Source organism: Parambassis ranga, chromosome 1, assembly GCF_900634625.1.
Source record: "Parambassis ranga chromosome 1, fParRan2.1, whole genome shotgun sequence".
Lineage (NCBI taxonomy): Eukaryota > Metazoa > Chordata > Actinopteri > Ambassidae > Parambassis > Parambassis ranga.
In genome coordinates this window covers 2,093,658-2,118,441 of record NC_041022.1, presented here as the reverse complement: position 1 = coordinate 2,118,441, position 24,784 = coordinate 2,093,658, and the positions used below count along the sequence as shown (strand labels likewise).

The window sequence follows — 24,784 nt, the reverse complement described above, 5'->3', positions numbered from 1 at the left end:
GTTTAACAAACTAATGTGTCCTTTCTGAAACGTTATTGTTGTGTTTATGTTTGTGTCCTGTAGGTGCCGCTGTTGTAAAACATTTCATGACCAGCAGGGGGTTTGTAAACTTAGCTGCTCTTGGAATGTTGTGTTAGACTGCAAATAATATTGACATTTTATGTGTGTTTGGCATCGTTGTCATTATAAAAAAAAACACCTGCAGGCGACACTTTTATAGTGAAATTAAATTGTTTTAAAGGTGGCATCAACTCATTTCAATAGTATGTCCAGTTTCAGAGAATAGTGTGTTTTTGTTCTCTATATCTGGTCTTGTATAGTAACTGATAAACTAATAAAACCTATTTAATCTCAAGCTAATTTAAATTTGAAGCAGTAGTTCAGAGGAGAGGATCCACCTGCTTTATTGCAGAAAAAAAACGAATTATGAATGCAATAAAAATTAGTTTGCTGTCTCCACCCTGATGCTATTTATGATAACGTAATATTTTAGTATAGCAGATATGTACAAACACACATTTATATCTGTACTTTTCTGTAAAATATTTCTGTCTTTTGTGGTGGTAATATTTCTAGTTAGTATACTTTCACCTATTTACTAAAAAAAATTATTATAATTATAATTATATTATTATAAATTAATAAAAGAAAATTATTATTAATAAATATTGTTTTTGGCAGAATATGGTGTATTTTATAAGCAGAAAGAAACAAAAACAAAAACAAATCAGCTCAGATTGTTTACCGTACGCGGTGACGTCACGGCGGTGATTTGCCTGAGTGAACTGACAACCAGCGTCAGTCTCCATTAGCGCCCGGAGCTCAGAGCTGCACCCCGTCCGGGGACCGAACCAGACCTGGCTGGACTCACACACTGTCCCCGTTTTGTTGTAAACACCTGCCGGGAGCACCGGGCGTGTTTCTGCTCGTCCTTCTGGAGGCTGCTCATCTTCATTGTTATGAAAGCTAACGTTATCATTAGCTAAGAGCGGTTAGCAGCGGGACTCCCCTCACCCTGACAGCCGAGCAGCGGGTCCAGAGCAGGGTGGAGGAAGAGGAGGAGGAGGAGGAGGAGGAGGAGGAGGAGAGGTTACTGGATGTCAGGGTTAACTCTCATTATCTAACGACAAACAGCACGGAGCGGCGAACAGAAGCGCGATCTGACGGTAGGTGGACGTTAGCATGAGTTAGCCACATGGTTTGTTGTGTTTGTGTTGTGACAGCTTGTTGTTGTCGGGATGCTAAGTTAGCTAAGCTAGCAGCAGACAAGTTAATGTGTCTAAATGTCATTTAAACGTAGTGTACTGACACCTTAACCGATAAAGTAGCTTGTTAATAATCCACCGAGCGGCTGTAGAGAGCGAAGGGACCACAGCGGGGTGAACTCTCCCTCTCAGGCGGTGTGTAACTCCAGGCTGAGGGTGGTGGTCATCTCAGTCAACTCTGAACTTGGCTCTAACTCCACAGCTTGTATTGATACGTGTAACCAGGAGAGTGATGTGAACACGGTGAAGCTGTGCAGGCTCTGATGGATCAGCCTGCTAACAGGTGATACAGAGTCACTGATGCTTGTGTGTGTTTGTGTTTTAATGTTGATCAGATGACAACAGGTGTTGTGGATTATTTCCCTCCATTGTCAAAATGGGGCCCAAAAATATCACAATAGTGTGATCTCTATATCAACAGGAGACTGTGAGCTTCTTCTCAGACCACAATGGGAAAGACTCTCATAGTCCTCCAGCTTCCAAAGATGGAGGCCCCCTGCTCTCCTCATCTCCTGCTGTGTCTCTTGCTTTTGCTCTGCGGTAACTGTAGCTGCCCCACGGACCATCCTTTCCAGGGTGCATGTCCTAAAACCTAACTGTCTGGGGGTGCCTTATCAACACCAATAAGCTTATATTATATCAATGTTCAATCTTGAAATCACTTCCAAATCTGGAATATTAAGCTCATTTTTGTCGTGTTTGTAGTTGTAGTACTTTACTTGTTTTGCCTTTGTGGGGCAGAGAATCTACTTGTCTGGACTTGCTATCTCTAGTGTGAGCAGCACTTGTGGTTTTTTAAAGTAAATGATTGACCGGTCCGCCTTTTTGCTCGGCTGGTGTATCCTGACGTAGTGTGAGCTAACTGTTGAACTGTAGTCTGAAGGTCCGTGGTGGGCGGACGCAGTCGTGCCTGCCTGGGCTTGGATGAGACAGAAGGAAGCTTGTAGTGTGCGAGTGGTAACGTGGAGTGGGTGGTGATGCCTGAGACAAACTATACATTATTATATCTTCTTTTTTTTGTTTACATAGAAACATAGAAGTAAAAAGTAGATTAATACTCAAAATCTTTCTTTATTTTGTTGCATTAGGATGGATTACAAGTCAAAATAAGATCGATTTTCATACTAAAGATGCATGTCACCTGGCTTTTTTCTGATTTTTGACTCATTTATTCCTACTTTGCAAAAAGATTTCTGGGTCTTGTTGCTTTTTAAGTTCATTGAGCACTCGGAAAATGTGTTGCATGACCGGCAGCAAAGTCCAGGCAGACCAGAGGGACCCTGGAAGCTCCTGACCACTCTGCCATCAGGTCACAGTGTTGGTGTGTGAGTGCTGGTTTTGTGAATGTGAACATGCTCAGAAACTCCATAGCTGCATCATGCATGTCAGTGGTATCAGCCTGTGTGTGTGAAGACTAGTTGGGGGGGTGTTAAGTAAACCCTGAGGTCATACTTGCTGTGAATTTGTTCGTTGTGTCATCACTGTGTGTTGGTGGAGGGCAGGGCACAAGGCAGGGCGTTGTATCTAGACCAGCAGCCCCAGTTCCTTGGAACAAAAGCTCTGTTGTTGAAAGATCATGTGACTCTGTGTGTGTGTGTGTGTTCCACCCTTGTCATGTGATGTGTGCTCAGGGCTGGGTCTGAGAAGTGCTGAGTCGTTCTGAGAGGTTCCTTCCACCCAGGCAGGCAGCAGGCAGGCAGCGAGCATGCAGGCCAGGAGAGGAGAGGAGGAGATGGACGGGCAGGCGGACGGGCAGGCGGACGGATGGATGGATGTCAAAACAGGAGAGGAATGGGAGCGGGACGGAGAGAAAGCTGCATTCCTGTTGCTTTCTCTTGACACAGCAAGACGGCATCACATGGGTCTTTGATGCTCCTCGTGGATTTTTTTTTTAAAAACGGCAGACAAGTCAGGATGCATTGTTGCAATATGAATCAACGTTCTGTGGCGAGGCAAGTTTGGACTTATTTTTAGTTTCTCCATGCTCATTGGGATCGAACGGTGGGAAGGTTAGCCTGTCAGGATGACTGTGCTTTGCCTCACGGAGTCTCGAGACTCACCATAAAACAGAATTTGTAGAACAGAGCTGTAGCTCTCTCCAAATGTTTCCGATTCCTAGAGTACCACTACGACTGTAAGCTGACTGTAAGGAGTGAAAGTGCCACACTGGCTGCTTTTGACTTCATTATAAATCCATTTGCTTGTTGACAGAGTCAGAAATACTTTATTAATCCCAGGGGGGAACTGGTAGTAACGCAGGTTGTTCGGTCCTTTACCTCAGAGAGACAGCCACGTGTCCTCAGATCTGTTGTAGGTCCTGTAATACTTGTTTCAATCCGTGCAACCAGGAGACCGTGTGTGTGTGTGTGTGTGTGTGTGTGTGTGTGTTTGGGTGTGTTGCATTGTGTGTGTGTGTGTGTAATAATAAACCCATTGCAGAACATGTTCTAAGATGTGACTGCACATTGTATTTTGCAGCTGTTGCTGTCACTTAGTGGATAAATAGATTTTTTTTATGTGCCAGATGGTGAAAAGTCACATTCAGTCCTCTGCACTTTGACACTGATCGACTGTCTAACAGAGCCGGCCGTATTGATTACAAAAACCCGGTGTGTCACAATCTCCGACTCCTCCACAAACTTGCATAATAGCTGTTGTCGGTTTAACAGCAGAAGACCAGCATGAGATGAATGGAAAGTCGAATCACTGACGCCTTTCTGTGAAACCTGTGGAATTAGAAAATATCTCTGCAAGCACAGAGCAGATCTGAGGAAGCCGTACGATGGCAGAACGATGGTTAATAATTGAAAAGGAGGATTTCTGTCTGAGCTGATGTTGGTTTCAGTAACAGAGGCGACGCCAGCGTAGCTCAAGGCTCATCCATTATAGAGCGGTTAGAGTAACTGAACGTGCCCTGACGTCCTCATGCAGACCAGGTCAGAGGACGCTGCTCAGGCTGCTGTAGTGTGTTTACATTTTATTTATGCAAAATTTGGCAAGTTGTGCAGAGAAATTAAAATATTGTAGATAAAAAAACGATACTTCGGGCTCTTGAGTGGACAGAGGGATTATCTGCTGGTCGATGAAGAGTCTGTTCCATGTGGGAGTGACTAAGCCTGTCCTCATGCTGAAGGCCGAGACGTGAGGTTTGGACACGAGCAGCAGCCATGACGCATGCTAACTTTGAGACAGTCTGTCCTCGTGCATGCTTTTAGGTTTCCGTATGAAAAGCTGGAAAAATAGATTTGCAGGGAGACATTCAACCCCCCCCCACACCTTTACCTTTGTTAACCCTTTGTTTCTAGGATGCATCCAAACACATACTTTAATTATGCAGATTTCTTTTTAAATTTCAATACTTGTGGTTGTTAAAGGATCTCGTGCACTTATACTAGAAACAAAAACACTTCTCACACTGACTATAATATAATTTCCCCCTTTTCCATTAAGGGAAGGTCTCCTATTTGTTTGTTGTGAACACATCCTTCCTACAAAAAGCAGGCGGACACTGTAAACACAGTGCTCAGATAGACAGGTCAGTTCTTGGAAATCATCTTGACTTGCTTGGTAACTTTTCAGATATCAGAGGGACAACGTCAGAGCGCTTTTGTATGGTTTCAACATTTGGACCAATGTACGTCTGCTGTGGCTAATTGTGATTAATTGTGATTGGTTAATGGATCCAGTTCACACTTTGAAATGGATCCCGGTTTGTGTTTGTGTCCGTCTCCTTGTTCTTGCTTTCCCTTTTGTTTCATATCCTATTGTCGCCCTGCGGAGTAGTACAGAACAGGAACTGAGAGCCCTGCGGCTCTCCTAGCAACGGTTGCCATGGCTTCGGTCCACCCAGCCTCGATCTTTCACCGGACGCACCGTGCGTGTGTTTGAAGGAATGACTTGGCTTGCTGTCAGAGCGTTTCTTCCTGTAATAGCAGACGGGCGCTTCCTGCCGGCCGAAGCCTGAAGGGAAGATGAAAGAGATGAGAGCTCGGCCTTTAATGAGATCTTAGCTTGTCGCTGGGACAGATGGAGGAAGGTTCAGTTTAGTGTCAGATTACTCTTTTGAAATGAATCGTACGTGTCATACTTCCACACTTTCCTCTACAATATGGACTTCATCGTGTCTGCCCTTTTTCCAGGAGCTGTTGTTCAATCTGCTGGAGGCCACCGGGCGGAGGAGCTGCAGCAATCCACTGATCCCTGAGGAGCATGAGTCATGACCTCAGTGGTGCTGGTCGACACTGGTGGGACGGTGGTGGAGTATGTCACAGCTGATGAGGACCCCCAGCAAGTATGTGTCGGACACAGACAAGTAAATTTAGCACAGGATCTGCAGTCGTTCTTAAACTTTCTCTGCCTGTCCTCTTTCAGGAGGGCGAGTGTGGAGAGGATCTGGAGCTGGAAGGAGAGGTGGAGGGCGAGTATGAAGACGAGGAGGTCTATGAGGAGGTCCAGGAAAGAGAGGAGGCCGAGCAGTACCCTGCGGTCATAGTGGAAGAGGTGCCTGGCGCCAGCCTGACGGAGGATCAGGGCTACTCAGCCCAGGTGTTGGTGTATGATGACGAGCTGTGTCTCATGCAGGAGGTGGGCGATGAGCAGGAAGTGCAGACAGAAAGAGAAGCAGGTGAGACATAAATATTCCTGTTTATAAGAAGTGCACCGCTGCAAAGTTCGAATAGTGGAATAAATGTTTGGGAGGGACAGCTTCCGTTTGCCACAGGCCTCTGTGTCCACATACTGCCATCTTGTGGACATTTTTGGATACTTCATACTTTACAAACTAAGCTAAGGAATCCACAGCATTAACGGACTAATCACCAATTAATCCTTTGAATAACAGCACCCGTTGTCCCAGTCCAGGGTGACACCGAATTAAAGACCCATTTGGTGCCTTTTTGAATCATCTCAGATTCTCACTTCATATAAAATACATAAGACTTTTATTGTCAATTCACAAGCAGTCTGCCTAAAGAACATATATTAGATAACACAAGTAAAAAAAAAAAAAAATGTCCTGAAGAGACTTAAATAAAGTTTTAATTAGATTTTTATGATTTTACCTCAAAAGGATATTTACATCTAATACATAGAGCAGGCACAACCATTGGAAATGATTTTTTGTATTTGCCCACGCTTGGAAAAATTATTAGTATAATCCCAGTTACAATTGTAAACGAGGAAAAAAAGGCTGGAGTTAAATAAGAGCCACAAACAACACACACGTGTTAGTGAAACACTGCATTGTCCATTGTTCTGAAGTGGCTTGGATCTACTTTCCACGTACTGAACCCGCAGTGTAAACGACACCTCTGTTCGTAGATTATTTTTTTCGTCCACTTGAGATTATGTTATAAACGGTGACGTCACCGCCTCTTTATTTGACGTACGCACTACGCAAGAGGGGGAGGGCGAAGGAAGGATTTCCTGTGTCGGCGGCGGAGGGATACCTCCCTGCCGCCGTGACTCGTCTGGTTAAAAAAAAAAAAAAAAATCGAGGAGCTTTCCCATTTAGGGGCGGAGTGATATGAGCTAGTAGCTTCCCATACAATTCAGTGAGAAGTCAATGTGAAGCTGCAGTAAGGGGGAAAACATGGCGACTTCACAGCATGAGGGGCACGCAAACCAGCTCGATTTGCTCATCAGAGCCGGTAACGTATCTTTATGCTTTTAAAGTCACGGTCGGGGAGCTAAGTTTTGCGGCGGGCTGTTGTTTGTAACCTCGCCCGCTGCGCCTCAGCGCGCTCTGTAGTGAGCTGAAGTAATGGAGGGCAATCAGGAAGTGATCACCTTGGTAGCAACCTGCATGGCGTTGCTACACGGCTACACCAAAACATGGGTTAAAGCGGAGATAAACGCGTGCTGGGGTCTGGCAGCGTGCGCAAACTAGTAGCTGTCTGCATGGAGCACGTTTTGCATGTTGCAGCGTGTTTTTCTCTCGGCGGCGTGACGCTGAATAACGGTCTGCAGGTCGGCTCTGCACAACCAGGAAGTGTAAAGATGTTGTCTTCCCTACGTCTTTGCCACGCTGTCTGAGTAGGAAGGACATGTGGGTTTATTTTTATTGGCATAAATCTAACATTCAGCGTCAAATATAATCGTTGGCGTTGTTTATAAAGGACGTTTTGTGTCCGTGTTTTCATGTTTGTGTGAATAATGCGCCGTGTCGCTGTGTAGTCTGTGATCATTGAGGGATCGAATGTGTTTATTTGTTCGTGGTTTTTAGGTGTGTGTGTTCTTCCGGGGTGCCTGGTTTTTGTTATATTTCCCGTGCTCGTGCCGTGCAGCCTCAGACTGCGGCGTGGGGCGGCCTCTGGCTCTCGCCTCCCCCCCCCCTGTAGTTGTTGTGAGCGTGGCTTCACCTTTCGACCGCACCGGCCCGTAAATTCTTCTTTATTTTATGTGCTCTCTACCTCGTGTGTTTACGTCTAATGTTCACAAACGACGTGTTGTGAACACACCGACAGTTCCGCGTCTGGTTTTTTAAGCAACAGACGAAGTATTTTTGTCCCGTTTCGATGGCGGAAGCATTGTGTTGATGTGCGGGGGGCGGGGCCTGCCTCGGATCGACGCAGCCGTTACTCCAGTAGCGTGTGCGCTGCTTTGAAACGTCAGCGTAGGACCAATCAGATTCCAGCTGGGGCGGGCGCTAGTGCACAGTGTGAGCCAATGAGAGGAGAGGCGGGTGTTGAGTGACAAGAGGATTTGTGAGCTTCTTCGAAGAGAACTGGAGGGAAATGATGAGGAGTGTAAACACGGAAGTCATCAGAAGCGGCACTACTTTTTGTCGGACTCGCTGCTATTCTTGGCGCCGTTACTCAATAGCACATCTAAATAATGCTTTTTCCTTCTTAATTAAGGAATTAAGGAATTTATACACGTGTACTGTTAACGTCAACGTGTTAGTGTATATTTTTTTTAATAATCAGAGATAATCTTAACAATGCAAAGTCTCCATATGTAGTTATGTAGGTCAGTCCCCTGACCTCACACCTTTCCCTTCGGTGGTCTTATTACAGCACAGCTGCCTGTTTTCAAGGACAGATCAGCAGGCTGCAGGATCCCTGCTACCACCGCGTCCTGTTTGTTTGTAGCTGGACTGAATGAGTGGGACAATCTAAAGATAGCCCGTTGGTCTCCTCCTGTGCGGCGCCCGTGATATGGCCAAACATGGACACGGCGGGGTGTAACAGGGTCTCGCGTTTCTCACCAGTGATTGACGACAGCAGCAGGTGCCCCGGGTTTCCTTCTCATGGTCCCAGAGAGGGGGCCCCGTGCCGTTCCCCTCATTCCCCATTTCTGAATAAAACGACATTGTCTTCTCACGGGTGAAGAGGTGAACGTGGTCAATCACAGTGATTGTTGGTGCTCTGCATTGATTTTTCTGCATGCAGTATTTTTATTTAAAGTCCTTAAAGCGTTCTCTTTCCTCTTGTCTCATCATCATCGTCCAACAACCCTGGAAATAATATGCACGCAGCCTGTTTGTACTCATGCTGTCACACTGACCCTGCATTAGTGAATGTGTCATTTGGCCCCAAAACAAACAGGCTCTGCCACTAGGGGGCGCCATATGAGTGGATTTTCCAGGCAGTATAGCCATTGGTTTTTAAGTGTAGAGAAACTAAATGAAAGTTTTTTTAATCTGAGTTTAAATTATGTGTTGTCCTAGTTGCTAATTAATCCTGTGTGTGTGTGTTTGTGTTGCAGCGGAGGCGTCTGTTCATGGCACCAGTGTCCACTGTTCTGACAAGACCATCGAGGCTGCAGAGGCTCTGCTTCGCATGGATTCACCGTCAAGCCTCAGAGAAGACCGCAGTCCAGGTAGCATGCTGATATTTGTCGTGATTAACACAGTATTCATTCGTGTGTGTGGATAGACGTACCATCATCACTGCCACCGTTTCTGTGCAAGTTTCTCCAAAGAACTTTATAACTTGGTTATTCAAGGAGATCCTTGATTCTTTAACTGTCAGAAGCTGCTGCTGAGTTGTCGGCTCGTTGTTCACTGCAATATAAAGTCCTGCAACTCCGCAGCAGCCACGTAATCATGAGTAGAAGTAGAGAATATTGAATCCTAAGTGCAGTAAAGCACAGCTACAGATGTGATGTGAAGAAGGAAAAGATAACAATATTTAGTGAAAGTGACACTTGTTAAGTTTTTGTTATAGGACGGCTTAGTTTGTTATGTTTCTATCTCATGTGGTGCATTCAAGGTCCTGGGGTAAAGAGAGAGAAGAGTTTAATCTGATTCTTTGTTTACAGGGTAATTGTATGTGTTTGAATCTTCACCGTCATCCTTTCTAATGTCTGGTTTCTCTTTGCAGAAGCTTTCGTCCCACCATGTGTGGCGACTCCAGACTTTCTACATGCTGCCATGCGGCCTGACATGATCGCAGAGACGGAGGTGGAGATATCCACAGAGGACTGCATTGAGGAGGAAGATGAGGAGATGGTGACCCTGATGGAAGAACCAGAACCTGTCAGGAAGAGGAGAGGTATTTGTCAGAACCGAGCTGTGATTGGAGGAAAGTGAATCCTCAGGATGTCAGAATTTCTTTCTAGTTCTTCAACACTATTATCAAGTTACTGACGGCTGGAGAGATGTTTAGAATGTTTTAAATGGAGAATGTCTGGCAGCCCTCACAGGCCATAAAACTGGAAACCAAACCAGTAAATTACACTGAATGGTTTTATTCAAGCGCTCCATCCGGTGCTTGGCTCGCTCTTTTGGGTCTCACCTCAGAAATCATGGCACTAAAACAACTTCTTTAAAATGTTTCCTTTTTGTAGCTGGACGGAAACCAAAGACACATCACTCGGCGTTTTCCAACGGCTCTCCGGATCTTGGCATCAAGAAAAAACCAAGAGAAGGGAAAGGTATCTGACAGGAGCGGTGGACACACTGGGCTGGGTCTTGGATGTTTTGAAGCTAGACTGGCGCGTAGCACTGCTCTGATTTATCTTTGACTTCAGCAGGGAGCACCACCTACCTGTGGGAGTTCCTGCTGGACCTCCTCCAGGACAAAAACACCTGTCCCAGGTACATCAAGTGGACCCAGAGAGAGAAGGGCATCTTCAAACTGGTAGACTCCAAGGCTGTGTCCAAGCTGTGGGGCAAACACAAAAACAAGCCGGACATGAACTACGAGACCATGGGACGGGCGCTCAGGTGAAGATGCATTACATGTTATATGTAAACACACATTTATTTTCACAGCAGCGTTTTGATTCCCGTTGATCCTTTTTCCTCAGATATTACTACCAGCGCGGCATCCTTGCCAAGGTGGAGGGTCAGCGGCTGGTTTACCAGTTCAAGGAGATGCCCAAAAACATCGTCATCATCGACGACGACAAGGCGGACATGTCTGCTTCTGAGGATCTCATCGGCTCAGACACCGCCGTGTCTTATGAGCGCGTGCCCCCGCCGTCAGACATGCTGCTGCAGGCCGCCGACCTCTCGATGTCCAAAAGGCCCAACATCCTGCGCGGCGCCAACAGAGCCAATGTGGTCCAATCTCCCGTCGCCATAGCCAGCAAACCAGCGACAGGAGGCGGCTCGGTGGTGACAACAGGGGCGCCGAAGATAGTGGCAGTTTCAGCAGCGCCAGATGGGAACCAAACCCCGCAGTCTCCCACAACCATCATCTCCAACGCCACGGCGCCAAGGTCGGCCTCCTGCAGAGAGACTCTGAGCCGAGCTGCGCTCATGCTAATGTTGACATTTTCTTCCCAACGGTGAGTGCTAACCTCTGACTCTCACTTCTCGTCCGCAGGACGGTGCGGGTGGCTATGCAGGTGCCCGTTGTCATGACAACATCTCTGGGTCAGAAGATCTCCACAGTTGCTGTGCAGCCGCCAGCGGGGACAACGGGAGGGGCCGGCCAAACCGCCCTCCTCACCAACGCCTCTGCTATCAGCGCCGCGGCTGGAAACACCAACTCACAGCAGAAGGTGATGTCAAAAGGACAACTAGCTACAGCACGCAGGGAGCATATTACATGTAATTCATTAAATTCATTAAAATGTCTTAATTTATTTTTATTTGATGTGTTCAGGTTGTGATTCAGACAATCCCCACCATGGTCCCAGCCACCGCAGAGAACGGAGACAAGATCACTGTCCAGTTAGCAAAGATCATTACGATCCCAGCTCATCAGCTAGCTCAGTGCCAGCTTCAGACCTCCACAGGCTCCAATAAGCCCGGCGTCGGGGCCTCTCCGGCGGGCATCAGTCTCCTTGGGAGCCCCCTGACGGTCCGGGCCTTGGCGCCTGGAACGCAAGTGATGAGACTCGCCGTGCCGACGCAGGCTCAACAGACTATTTTGGTGTCACAGCCGGGAAGTGTCAGCAGCGGGGCAAACGTGGTGACCGTATCCACAGCCAATCAGGCGGTGGCGGCGCAACCGCGCATCATCAGCGGCGTCATCAACGGCTCCGAGCTGGTGATAGGAGGAACTGGAGGCATCACTGTAGAGAAGCTGAAGGGCGTCCAGGTTCAGGCGGTGCCGGTGGCAGTGCAGCAGACCGAGGTGACCCCCAAAAGCGTCCAGTCGGAGGCAGTGGACACCGAGGTGGTTATCAAACTGGAGACTAGTGACGTGACGATAAAGACGGAAGAACCCGAGTTTTAAAGCGCAAACGTCGACCTGCGTTCTTCCTCTCTGCCGGGGAAGGCGAGTTTGTGCATTTCTGAAGTCATTTCTACTTTTACTCATAACAACCAGCAGCAGTCTGTGAGACTTTAAAGACTCCTGGAGGCCTGTGTGTGGTTTTTCTTTTTCTTTTTTTAGTCCAGATCCAGTCTTCACTTCTTCCCCGTTGCTGCCTAGAACCTAGAACAGGACCGAGCCGGTCTCCCTCAGAACCACACAGACTCCCCCCCGATGAGCGTTACGTATGGAGCCTCATAGGAAAACACACACAGACATTACCAGGATTTGTTGGGACCAACCTTGATCACTACAGTTTATGCCTTTTTAAAGTGGATCGCTGTCACTGACTCAGATCGGGGAAAAACACTACAAACTCAAAACCAGGCAGAAACTTACCACCAACCAAAATGTGAACTAATTAAATAGACGGCTTTTGTAGAGAGCAGTTATTTCTGAATTTTGCTTCTACAAGTGCTAAAACCAGCAATGTTTTTTTACATGTATCACTGTGCAGATTAAGTGTGGGTGGTGCTACGAGAGAGCGAAGGAAGGAAGGAAGGAAGGATGGAAGTGGAGCTTCACGGAGCTCCTACAAGGAAGATGTCAGACGATCGTGTGTACATATATATATATATATATATATATCTACTATACAGTTTACGGAGCTAACGTTAACAGAACAGCCTTAGATTTTAATTTGACTTTCTTTTTCATGTACTGTCTGAACGATAAATTGAGATTGTTGTTTTTGTGTTTCGTACCAAGCACAGTATTACTGAAGCTAGCGGAGCTAACATTAGCTCCTCTGTCAGGCTGTCGATGCGCTTGTAGGTTGAATCTTATGGGAAGAACAGCGTCGGATAGAGGTCATCCTCAGAAAATCTCCAGGTTTTAATCTGACGGAGGCGATGTGTGTGTTTTTGTGTTCTTTTGTTTTTTGTTTTTTGAACAGATGTTTGCTCTTGTTATCCACGCGCCTGCAGTCAGGCCGCACGCACATGCAAAGAAATGTGACTGAGCTGATGCATGCCGTCATGCCACGATTCGAACAGAATAGGAATGTATGAACTCCAGAAAGAATCCAATGATTTTAAGGCATTGAAAAAAAAAAAAATTATGCAAAATGGCTTAAATATAGAACCACTGTGGATCCCAGGTCACTTTACTGAAAGCAGAAGAAAAGGGCCGAGCCGGCCCCGCCCCGACATTTCATTCTTATTTTTTTTTTTAAATATAAAAGAGGGAAGAAAGATGTTTGTGTTCAGACTGAACTGTTTGTATATTCAACATTTGAAGTATATTCTATTTTGTTGTACTCTTGTTTCAAAGTGTATTAAAGTAGATTTTACTGAAATATAAACGCCGGACAGCTGCTCCATCCAGTTGTTTTCCGTGGGGGCTCAGAGAGCAGAGCGCATGGAAACTGTTTGTACAAGAGCATAAGGACCAGTTGAGTAAGATGTGGTGAAAATGGAACACAAGAAAATCCTTGTGCAAGCCGGTCAGTCAGATTGTTAGGGTCATGATAAAGCAGCGTACAAACGGAAAGCCAAACCTGACCTGGTGGTTGCTCCACACCGTTTCAAACAGCAGCTTGATTTACAGAAGGCTTCGTTTCATTGATAAGCAGCATGGAGATAAATGTGCAGCTGAAAAGACCCTCATGAACAGATGATGGAAAGAATGAGTGCTGTAGCGGACACATGTGAGGATGTCAGGACTTTGATTGAACATTGGCACAGCTGGGTAAAAACAGGTGTCAACCAAAACACTTTATTTCCAGTCAGGTTGTCGTACAGCAGTGTTTGGATTAATGAAGCTCGAGGTGGCGTGATCGTGTGCAGGAACTGCCCTGTGGTCAGGATGCAGGATCCACTGTGGGTCTCAGAAGGTGATGTAATCAAATCTCACCTCCACCTCCCGACAGCGGTGCCTTCTGCTTTCCATATTTACAACCTTGATTCTGCTAAATCAGGAAGGGAAGTTCCCGCACAATGTGGCCCTGTAGTTCCTGTGAACCCCTCCGTGTATTATAAAGTTTGGATTTCTGGATCACAGTTTGAGTCCAGGTGAAGACAGTGATGGAGGTAGACTGTTGGTGTGCGCATCTTTACACTTCCGGTTTCTCGGCTCCCTGTCTTCACTCGCACGTGACTTCACGTCTCCTCGTTAAAGTCACGTTAAACTCCTCACTCACTCCTTAAAGCTGAAGTCACAGACCAGAGACAGGTGGTCTGAGGGATAGCTGAAGGACGGAAGCCTGTTTGGTCCGATCTGTTCTTCAGTGGGCATTTCTAAAACGGCGTCCACTCTCAGCGTGTCCTGGCTGTACCAGATGTAGTCCAGAGTGCTGCAGCACTCCCCCGTGGGTCGGATCTTCCATGTTGTGTACTGCGGCTCCGTCAGGCCGTCTTGGCTCAGTTTCTTATAGGCAGAGTCCAAACCGAGAGGCGACGTGGAGAAGCGTCGGTACACCTCCTCGGTCGGGACTGCGTTGAAGTCTCCACATATCAGCAGAGGAATGTCGGGTTCGGGGTCACCTGTGGGCGCGCCGGCCTGTTTCTGGACCAGGTTCTGGAGGTGTCGAAGGAGGTCGGAGCCCTGCGCACTGCGGAGCCACTCCCAGCCGGATCGGGCCTTCAGGTGGGTCACAGCCACGCACACGCTCCTCCCTGTGGTCCGACAACGCAGCGTGTTCACCACGGCGACCTGCGGCAGAGACAGGACTGTCAGGGTTCAGCGTAAAACTGGTGCGTACGGGTGTTCAGTGGGTCCCACATCAGCACGCAGCAACACAGTCATTCATGTTGGATTATAGCATAAAGATGTGTGTATGAGCGCCCTCTACAGGCTGAAACCTGGTTACTGCACCTTCCAGCTAGCTGGTTTTCTGTTTAAAAGGGACATTCAGCCGTTCTGATGTCTGACAACAGAACCGTGTCCTGAACAGGGGGCTACATCCTCCAAAGGACGACCACGGTCTGAGCTCCATAGACCGCAGGCAGGGAGTCTACGAAGGTCGCACCAACGTTTGGGACGATCTAGTCCGTGGAAGTCTGTTTATTGTGATTGTGTCACATATCTGCCATTAAAGCTAAGCCTGCTGTAAAAGCATCCAGGTGCAGTGCATCCTGGGATATGCTGAGCTGTGAGGGATCCATCTGATGCGTGGTGATGATGCAGGACGCATTTGAAGGGGCCTTCAAAATGCAGTCGGTCTACAAATGTGTCCTTTGAAGGATGCAGCTGGAAGAGCAGAACCAGCCCAGTGATGGTTTGAGGTTCTCTTCAGAACCGAACAGAGGGCGGAGTTAAACATACCTGATTGGTTGGAATCCTCATGGCGGACAGTCGTATGTTGGCGCTGTCCTGCAGCTCGAATCGACCCTGATCGAAGAACAGCGCGCAGCCGTCGGGGCCGTTGTTGCCCTCCACGTCCAGACACGGGGACCAGGGTTTGGGGCAGAAGCTGCTGCTGTAACCCATGCTGGCCAGGACCGGTTGGAAAGTGTCGAAGTAGTGGTCGACCTCCTGCAGACACACAATGTGAGGTCGGTAGGTGAGGATCTCCTCTAGGATCAGATGCTTCCTGCGGGACCAGCTGAGGGCCTCCAGGGGACAACGGACAAAACTGTCCAGTCCTTCGCCCAGAGCTGAGGGACGGAAGAGAGAGAGGCTGTCAGGACTGTTTCCCAGCAGAGGGGGAAACACCTGTAGAGGCAGAATTTATACACGTTTTTGGCCACATGGGGGCAGCAGCAGAAGGCGTAAACAAACCATTAAACTGCAGGAGAGTCATGCCTTGTTTGTTTAAAGTTAACCTGACCAAACTTCATTTGGTTTATTTTTAATGTTTGTAACGGCAGCACAGATTCCAGTTTATTTATGTAAAAATCAATAATCACAGATGTTCTGCCTCCATGTTTTCTTCCTGTTTTGGATTCTTCTGGTGTTATTCTGCACAGGAACATGCTCTGTGCTTGTAGACTCGCTGGACTTTATGTTGCCGGGAACAATGAGCCCTTTCAGTGGATGTATGTGAGCATACAGCTGGTGTGATGTGTTGTCATTTTTTAAAAGCAGTCTACCTTGTGCCAGTATGTTCCACTGCATCACCCTGATGGGGCTGCCGGGGGCGCCGTCTCCATCACCGAGGTGAATGAACGTCCTGTGGAGCCGAGGCGGACGGTCCCTGAGGGCCTCCTCGCACTGCCGGAGCAGCTCCACCGGATCAGGGGGACAAACCGGAGACCCCTTTTTCTCCTGATGTGACATTTTGCTGTGTTTAAACATTTCTGTTTGTTATTTTTATGTAGAGAGAAGAAGAAGAGGTACCTTGCAGAAATCCGGATCCAGGTTTGTGTCTGCAGGGGGGAGCGGCAGAGGAGAGCTGCTGGTCTGAGTCAGGGCGCTGTACAGCCTGGTGGCCCCCCCACCCATCGGACACACTGGAGAGGAGGACAAAGACAGTGAGCGTGGACATCTGGTAAGTTCTGGTGAGCAGGTGGTGCTGGTCCAAATCCTTCCAAATCCTCAGATGGGTTATTACAGGAGGATGTGATGGCCTCACCTGCAGCCGTTCTTCTCATAATTAAAGTTTCTCTAATACGTGTCCTTCAGCCTTTTAGCCTGGCTGCAGCTCCAACAACATCTGCTGACTCACCTGCGAGCTGAATCAATGACGCGGCCTAAAAATAACTCCGGTGTCTCTGAATACATTTCCACAGACTGACACCGAGTCCTAAGGGCACATTGTGACTGGAGCCAGGAATAGATTCATCTCTGTCTTTTTGGCAGCGACGTAAACAAACTGTGAACCCACCCCCCCCCACCCTGTCAGCTGCTGAACCCTCCTCTGTTCTCACTGATACAGAGTCTACATACAAACAGCAGCAGCACCGTCCATACATCACACACCGTCACCTGATCTACCGATGCAAGCTGGATGCATTCAGGCCTATTTTCAAATCTGGCTAGTACACACTTGTGTCCGCATTCAATCCGGCTTCATCCACCATGTTTGCTGTCCTCCAAACCACTAGGTGGCGCCTCGTAATATACAGTTGCGGTTTTTTGTCCCGTGTCGCACCCCGTGAATCGGAAGTAGCACGTCGCTATTCGGAAGTTAGCCGCTAGCCGGATTCGCTCGCCACATTTGCGTTCACACCTGAGCCACATTTGAGCCAATCCGGCTAGATCCACCTCTCGTGGGTGGATCTAGTCGGATTGAAATCAAACTGGATACAACTGGATTCGAGGTGTTCACACTCGGAAAAAAAACACATCTGGATTGATCTGAATCCTGCTTAAGCCACATTTTTTTCCCCAGTGTGAACGGGGTATAATTATAATGTAAATATAAAAACTCTCCACAAGGTTATCAGAGCCACATCCTGCAGATATTAAACTGTGTGTGTGTGTGTGTGTGTGTGTGTGCGCGCACATGTGAGCAGACACACACCATCTGTTTGTCTAGAGTCTAGTTGATCCATGAGTATTTAACACAGTGTCAGTCTGAGAGAAATCTGACCAGCAGCAGGTCAAACAGAGCAAAGTGGGTCAAACAGAAACAACGCAGACATGAACAGTAATATTGATCGCGATTGTTGTTTTAAATAGAGTCATACAGAGTCAAAATGAGATATCTAGACTGCTCTATAATAACAGAGACATGTTATTGTTTTTGTAAAATGACCTGAAAACATGGCGTGTGTGTTATGACCACTGCTCAATCAAACTCATTTACTTCCTCACCTCCCTCACACCAAACTATGTGACTATAAAAGGAGATTTCAGCCACAGTTTGAACCTCGGCTCCGTCTACTGAGATGCAGAAAAGCTTCCACCACGGACCGCTGTGTCGGTCGTGCAGAACGTGATGTTTCAGGCACTTCAGATGTGGTGTCATCACATAACTGAGCGTGCACTGTCTGCAGCACATGTAGCCGAGCAGGTTCAAAGACGCATTCACAGCCACATGCTAACTGATGTCATTGTTTGAAAATGTGAAGGTGACCATGTTCAGAAATTACAGACTCTACCTCACCGTTCTGTGTGACAGGTAGCGAGGTGCAGCGGCGGCGGCCAGTGGCGGTAGAATCATCCACCGCCTGACACGGGGGGGGGGATGCGGCCGGCTTCGCTTGAAGTTAAAGGTGAGCAAAGCGACTGAACGGACTGCTGCAGCACCCTCTGGTGGATAAACTTTGTGATGACACTATAGCTACATTACCTCAAGCATCTTTTACTGCATCTGTGATAACGTCCAACATTAACCATTGGTGTATTTGCCGCCATTATCACCCAAACAGTGTGGTCGATCAGACTCTTCTTTACTGACGACGTCTGACACTTACTGAGCAAATCTGAGCTGACAGCCACCTGTTAGTCCAGCTCCTGGTCCTGGACCACAGGCTGTGTGTTAAAGCCACACATTCTGCTCCACAGCACCAGAAAAGCAGAATCTCTACATCTTCAGTCTGTGTGATGTTTCACAGAGCACCACAACAACAACAACAACAACAACAAGAAAAACAGCGTCTCCCTCTTACCCATAGTCTCCATCACTGTCCACAGCAGAACGTCCTTAAAGCCTCCTTTTAAATCTACAGACTCTGTGAGCTGTGAGCTAACTGAAGCCTCCCGGCTGAGCTCAAAGTCTTTTCACTGCTACGACAGATGTGCTGTGTGTGTGTGTGACCGAAGAAATCTGACTGCTGCTTATAAAGCCTCTGTGAGAGAGTGAGCGAGAGAGAGAGGGAGAGAGAGGGAGATTAGAAGGCGCTGACGTCACCAGGCCATATGGAGTATTACAGGTCATGCTTTCACACAGTCACACAGCAGCTGAGTGTGTGCAGACGTGTGACGTACGCCAGGTTCATTATTCCCACTGGAGAAAGACAAATACAGAGAAAGAGCAGAACGATGCTGTTGTTTCTAATCAATGAGCAACGACACGAACATTTTGCAACGTTAACTTCCTCAGTTTCCACGTAGTTACTGCATCACAGTGGCTTTCCACATACTGCAGGGTACTTTCCCCAGACTTATAAAGCAACACTGAGCTGGAACTGAAGCGGTTTAATGTTGATGTACAGCAGGCTCCGCATTTCTTCTCTTTTTGAGCCGCCTAATTCCTGATGGATTCATTTCTGCAGTCCCCTGTTTGATGAGGCACCCCTACAGACTGTGTGTGTGACTCATTTAATCTGCAGACAGTGAGTGATTGTTTTGTTTTTGTACTTATTGCCTTGACGTCTGTGCGCTGACGTTCTGATGAGCGATGAGCGATGGCTTGAATCAGCAGCCGATACACACAGGCTGTTTTTAAAAAGCAGCACAAACACAAACAGCTGATGTCCACACAGGCTGCCGGTGCATGTATTGATAATGATGTGAGGACGGTGTGACTCATCTCCTGTAGGCGAGTAGTGTGGCCTGGTGTGTGTGTGTGTGTGAGCGAGTGTCACTGTATTCTTATTGACATTTCCACACTGAAGGGCGGCTGCCCTGTTAGATAACCTGCGGTCTTTACATGTGTGTGTCTGTGTGTCTGTGTGTAGCAGCTGTCTGTCTGTGATCTGTGTGTCTCCCACTGAATCCTTGAATCAGTGACTGATCTTCTGCTGCTGCTGTTACTGTTATGATCAGCACCTGATCAATGCAGTGTGGTAGCTAGGTTGGCTAAGATTAGCTTGCTAGCTAATGTAGTCACAACAAAATACTATTTAAGTGGATATGGTCGTTTGCCAGCTAGTGTTATGAAATTTTGCTCAGTAAAGTTCTCACAAGGAACGTACGGATTAGCTTCTCTAGCTAACATGTGTGATACGCTGATGTTAGCCCAACATTAAATGATGTATTGTTATAAAGCTAACATGCTCCATCGTATTGATCTGATGCTTGATGGAAAAACTAGCTTCTAACTTGCAAACATGTAAAATAATAATAAGACACATCAGTGCACTATTGGTGCTCAGGGTGCGCTCACTAGCAGGATGCTAACAGCCAGAGGTGTCACTATTAGCAAGAGTTTCCTGATTTAAATCCTTCAGGTATGGCATTGTAGCACTTGTTTTCCCATCATACCTTAGCATGTTAGCAGGCTAACACTTGCTAGTTAGCACAAAGAACAAAATAAAGCTGAGTCGGTCAATACTGGCTCTGGAAAAAAAAGAGCCAGGAGCTGATTTCGCGGCAGATAGCTGCTGAAATCCACTGTGCAGGTCTGTGCGAGCGTCACACGCTGTGGACGTTACAGTCCACATCGTGTGTGTTATTTACCTTGTGGTGTTAAATTGCTCCTTTGAACTCTGACCTTAAGCCTCCTGCGCTGCACCGCTGAGTGAACACAGGAGCTGCTCATCAGCTGTGATCGTGAGCACAGAGCTGGGTCTGTTTATGTGACGGACAGTTCTGCCTGTTCTGTTTGTGTCTTGTGCTACGAGGACATCCAGGACAGGAGTCCCAGCGGTTTCTCTTTATGATAGCCTGTATCAGAATGTTCATTTGATTATTAACACTTTATTATAAACATTTAAAAAAAAAAGGCTGAACGCACAGACACAACACTGATATGGGACAGAGAGCAGAAGTTTTCTCACCTTCTGACGCCGACTTCTCGTCAACTCTTCGGCCTGGATTTCCACTTTTATCTGCTCCACCAGGGTTCAGCCGGGTTGTGTAGTGCGACACGGAGCGCTACAATGTGCCACCAGGTCCGTCCGTCTGTCTGTCTGTGTTCAGAAGGAAGTCAGCTGTGGGCGGTTGTTTGACACTCTAACTGCAGGGCAAGGTCACAGCAAGTGAGAGAGAGACGTCTGCCACCTGCTGGCGGCAGCCTGCAGCACCAGACTCAGGCAGTGAAGGCTGAAAAGAAAAAGAGTCATTTAGGGTTATTTCTCAAAAAAAGAAGGAGACAAACGGGAGACGAGAAGTGCTGCTTTTATTCCCGTACATGACAGGAGACAACTATCATAACTATCACCACCAAAATGAACACAACAGGAAACGGACAAACGTCTTGAATGTTTCTGGGTTCTAATAAACTTGTGTTCTACTCTTATTCAGTCCTCAGGAAGTGACCAGCAGCTCTGTCGGGCTGAGGTCAGGTGACTGAATCTCTCAGTTCTTCACCTTCAGGAACTCTTGTGTAGCTGTCGCTCAGTGTTTTGGGTCAGTATCCACCTGAGTCACATCAGCAGTCACATTATCATCAATGACCAGCAGTGACCCTGTTCCAGTGGCAGACGTACATGTCCATGTCGTAACACCAACGCCTCCACCGCCTGCTGCTTTGGATCATCAGCTGTTTCTCTTCCTTCTCCAGACGGTTCTCTGGGACCACTTCATCTTCATCAGTCCTTCTTCCTCCTCCAAGCTTTGTTAGATGGTTTCTGGTGAAGTCTAATCTGGCCCCGCTGGTTTGCACCTTGCTTATGTATTTACTTGTATGTCATATATCTGTGGACGCTCTCGTTCATCCAGGTCATAGTCATTTCCAAGAGTTTAAATCGAGGCAGCTGGACTCAAGGATTGTTTTTTTTAAAGACGTTTCTCGCCTAATCTGCCTCCACTCTTATCTGCATGAGTCTTTATTGGATTATTTTTACTGATGTTTTCTGTGTTTCAGTGTGACAGCAGCGTATTGGCCCACAGCTCCGGGTCAGAGGTGGAGTTGCTCTGCATCTGGTGCCAGGTTGGAAGAATAATAAAGATTATTTGCTTACAAATGTTTTATTATGAGTTCATTTTGCAGGTTTTCCCTTCCTGGCGTGTGTATAAAATAAATTCAGCTGGTGGTTTGTTTCATGGTTTTGTCTCCCAGCCGTTGGCTGAAGTCCAGCATCTGTTGGTGCAGCAGTGTGCAGGCGTTCCCCAGCTGCCGCCTCCTGGTCTCCACCTGCTTCATCAGTGAACTCATAGACGCCAAAATGGCACCGTCGCTGCTCTGACAGTCCTCAGTCAGCGCTAGATCGTGTCTCCAGGCCTCCCGTAACCTCTCATACAAGGACTGTGCGTCCTGGCCGACCTGCCGGGCCTCCCGCTGGTACCGGCCTTTGTGCTCCCGGGCTCTGCTGACGTCCTCCGTCATCTGTCTGATGCAGAGACACAGGCGGCTGTTCTCCATGCAGACCTGCTCCAGATACACGCTGCTGTTGTAGATGCTCGCCTCCACCGCTCTGAGCTCTGACGCCTGCCCGTGGAGCAGGCCGGCGTGGGATCCTCGCAGCTCCTCCAGCTCCGTCTTCTTCTGCAGTTTGGGCTGGAGCAGGGCGGAGGTGCTTTTCTTCAGCTCTTCGATGGACAGCTGCAGCTCAGCCTTCCTCTCCTCCAGTGTGCCTGTGAGAGCTGTTAAACTCTCATGCCTGCTTTTCTTCTCAGTCCACGTGGCCTCCACCTCCTTTAACACCTCCTCCTTCTCCTCCACCTCCCTCTGCTTCTCCTCTGTGCTCTTTGTGACGCCGTCAGCCTCCGCGGTGCACCGCTGTATTTCCTCGCCCTGCATGCTCTCCGTTTGTCTGTACTCCAGCACAGACTGGGTCACATGGTTCATCAGCAGGTCAGCATCCACGCTGCTGGGCTGCCTCTGCTGGAGCTCCGCCTCCTCCTGCTGCAGCTCCTCGTACCTCCTCCTGGTAGTGTCGATATCGGATGTCGTTTTCCTCACGTGCTCCTCCTGCCTGCTCTTCGCCACCTTCAGCAGACGACTCAGCTGATCCTTCTCCTCCTCCAGGTGGCCGACGTTCTTCTTCTCTGTGTCCATGTGATCACACAGCTCCTCCTGGTCCTTCTCAAACACACGCCTGTTCACCGTGTTGGTCTCCAGGAGCTCTCTGAGCCGTCTGTCCATCTCTTTTATCTCCTGGCTGCGCCTGACGATGGAGGCGATGCGCTCCTCCAGCCGCAGCCTGGTCCGCTCCAGCTGCTGTGACACGTGGAGATGTTCGGCCCGTTCCTCGCTCTCCACAGCATGCTGACGCCTGAACACCTCGTAGATCTGGGCCAAGGCGTCCTGACATCGTGTCCTTGATGCTCGACCCTCCTCTATTTCACCTTCTACTTTTGATATTTGGCCTTGAAGATGCTGGGAAGCTGCGGCGAACTCTTTCTTTAGGTCACACAGGTTCTTCTTCAGCGTTTCTCTCTGCTGCCTCAGCGCCTGGCGCCTTTGAGATTCCCCCTCAAGCTGTTTCTCACACTGGCGGCGGGACGCCGTCAGCCTCTGCGTGTTGTTCTCCAGGCGGGCCATGTGAACCATCAGCTCATTCAGACGGCCCTGCGTGTTCTGTTTCCTCTTGTGAACCCTGTCCAGTTCATTTCTGCTCCTCCTGATGGCTTCCTCCTGCTGCTCCTTCACCTCCTCGGCCTGCTCCGCCTCTCTGGACAGGTTGTCCTTTTTCACAGAGACAGCCTCTCTCTCCAGCGCCATATTCTGCTGCAGTGTTATTTTCTCCTGCTCCACAGCAGCGATGCAGGACTTCAGCTCCTCGATGCGTCCCCGTGTCTGATCCAGCCGCATCTGTAAGCTGTACTTCAGGGTGATCTGATCATTCAGGGCGGCGATGATGGCCCCGTGCTCGGCTCTCACCTGCCGCCGCTCTGGCTGCAGTGTTTGGTTCTGGTTCAGAAGTGCTGTCTGCCTCTTCGTGGCTTCCTCCAGCAGCTGGGACGTTGCACTGAGATCTTTGCGCAGCTGCTCTATCTCCTCAGCGTTAGAAGCCCGCGTCGCTGCCACATCAGCCATGATATCTTCAATCATCCGCTCACGCAGGTCGTTATGTTGGTGTCTCAGCTTGCTGTTCTCTATGGTTTCCACTTCCAGGAGTTCATGAGCGACGCGCCTGTCCGCCTCCAGCTGGGTGATGGCAGCGGTGATCTCTGTCAGGTGGAGGCTGGCCTCAGGTTCAAACGGTACCCTCTCTTCTCTCAGCTGCTTGTCCAGATCCTGTAAGTGCTCCAGAGCCATCACCACGGCCGGGAAGTCTCGGACCAGGCAGGCGGCCATTTCTGTTTTTTGTTTTATTTTAATGTATTAAATTGTAGTTGTCTGTTCGATTAGCTCCGTGTTTAGCTCGAGCCATAGGTTGTTAGTAGTGTCTCCATGGCAACAGCTGCTGCACCGTGAAGAAGACGGGCATGCTACGGCAAGCCTACGAGTCCAAAAGTATAAAAAAAAGGCTGTAGCTAAACTGCTAACTATGTTATTAAACGATCGTGATCAGTAAATTAAAAACAAGAAGCGCATCAAACTCAGCTAAACACATGAAAACAATTGGACTGCGTTTGCGTCTGGGACGAAAATAAAGTAAACGAGAGAGATTTTAACGACTCTGGTCCTGAATAAAGAAGCGTTTACACATGTCAACAGCAGATTCGATGCTTACCTGTGAGGTGCATAAACATCCGAGCACACGTTTCACTTTTAGCACCTGTTTCCTAAAGATGTCTGAGCGAGCAGAAGCCAGAGATCTGACAGCTAACGCCGAGCTAGCTAGCTAGCTAGCGGCTTCCATGTTGCCAGATTTGACGATTTCAGGTAAGATGGTTTAGTCTTCTTCTTCTTCTATGTTCCGTGTCAGTGTACGACGTAACCGATTAGTTAAAGATTTACATTTAAATGTTTTAAAAATCGTGTCTAGCATTATTTACGGTTTTATTTTTTAATATATCCTCAATACTGTTCCCATTTCTATAATCACAGCTTTTCTAAAATGATAGAAAACGATCAGTATTATTGTAAAATAAAGTTACTGAGCGCAGCTCATCCGGAGCATCATTTATTAAAATATAGATTATGATTCTTCTTACAAAGCAACTTTTCTAATCTAGTTACACAGAAACCTGTGATCCTCATTTAAAGAATAA

The 24,784-nt window shown here is 47.9% G+C and overlaps 3 protein-coding genes across 15 annotated transcripts; 1 reads left to right on the top strand and 2 right to left on the bottom strand.

Annotated features, from left to right (window-relative positions):
* The first annotated feature begins 1,040 nt into the window (after positions 1 to 1,040).
* On the top strand, positions 1,041 to 12,359 carry elf2b (E74-like factor 2b (ets domain transcription factor)). 9 transcript variants are annotated; one of them, XM_028399017.1, is made up of 11 exons: positions 1,089 to 1,166; positions 2,897 to 3,217; positions 5,405 to 5,556; positions 5,637 to 5,889; positions 8,973 to 9,086; positions 9,590 to 9,760; positions 10,056 to 10,142; positions 10,239 to 10,434; positions 10,518 to 10,931; positions 11,039 to 11,216; positions 11,321 to 12,359. In XM_028399017.1, the coding sequence occupies exons 3-11, from the start codon at positions 5,482 to 5,484 to the stop codon at positions 11,894 to 11,896; spliced, it is 2,064 nt and encodes a 687-aa protein (XP_028254818.1). In that variant the 5' UTR covers positions 1,089 to 1,166; positions 2,897 to 3,217; positions 5,405 to 5,481; the 3' UTR covers positions 11,897 to 12,359. The 9 variants fall into 9 exon arrangements, with proteins under 9 accessions (XP_028254670.1, XP_028254818.1, XP_028254884.1 ...); XM_028399040.1 differs by lacking the exon at positions 1,089 to 1,166 and adding an exon at positions 2,147 to 2,586; XM_028398869.1 differs by lacking the exon at positions 2,897 to 3,217 and having other exon boundaries at positions 1,041 to 1,166.
* A 1,305-nt stretch (positions 12,360 to 13,664) lies between these two features.
* Positions 13,665 to 24,412, bottom strand: LOC114431563 (nocturnin-like). Of its 5 annotated transcripts, XM_028399109.1 has the most exons (7): positions 24,304 to 24,412; positions 20,521 to 20,785; positions 20,201 to 20,407; positions 16,253 to 16,365; positions 16,006 to 16,180; positions 15,239 to 15,570; positions 13,665 to 14,626 (listed from the first exon to the last, which is right to left on the bottom strand). In XM_028399109.1, the coding sequence occupies exons 3-7, from the start codon at positions 20,280 to 20,282 to the stop codon at positions 14,111 to 14,113; spliced, it is 1,218 nt and encodes a 405-aa protein (XP_028254910.1). In that variant the 5' UTR covers positions 20,283 to 20,407; positions 20,521 to 20,785; positions 24,304 to 24,412; the 3' UTR covers positions 13,665 to 14,110. The 5 variants fall into 5 exon arrangements, with proteins under 5 accessions (XP_028254910.1, XP_028254934.1, XP_028254943.1 ...); XM_028399133.1 differs by lacking the exon at positions 20,201 to 20,407 and having other exon boundaries at positions 24,304 to 24,409; XM_028399142.1 differs by lacking the exons at positions 20,521 to 20,785; positions 24,304 to 24,412 and having other exon boundaries at positions 20,235 to 20,369.
* ccdc175 (coiled-coil domain containing 175) lies at positions 21,708 to 23,924 on the bottom strand. Its single transcript, XM_028420230.1, has one exon. The coding sequence runs from the start codon at positions 23,922 to 23,924 to the stop codon at positions 21,708 to 21,710; it is 2,217 nt and encodes a 738-aa protein (XP_028276031.1).
* Positions 24,413 to 24,784: the final 372 nt, after the last annotated feature.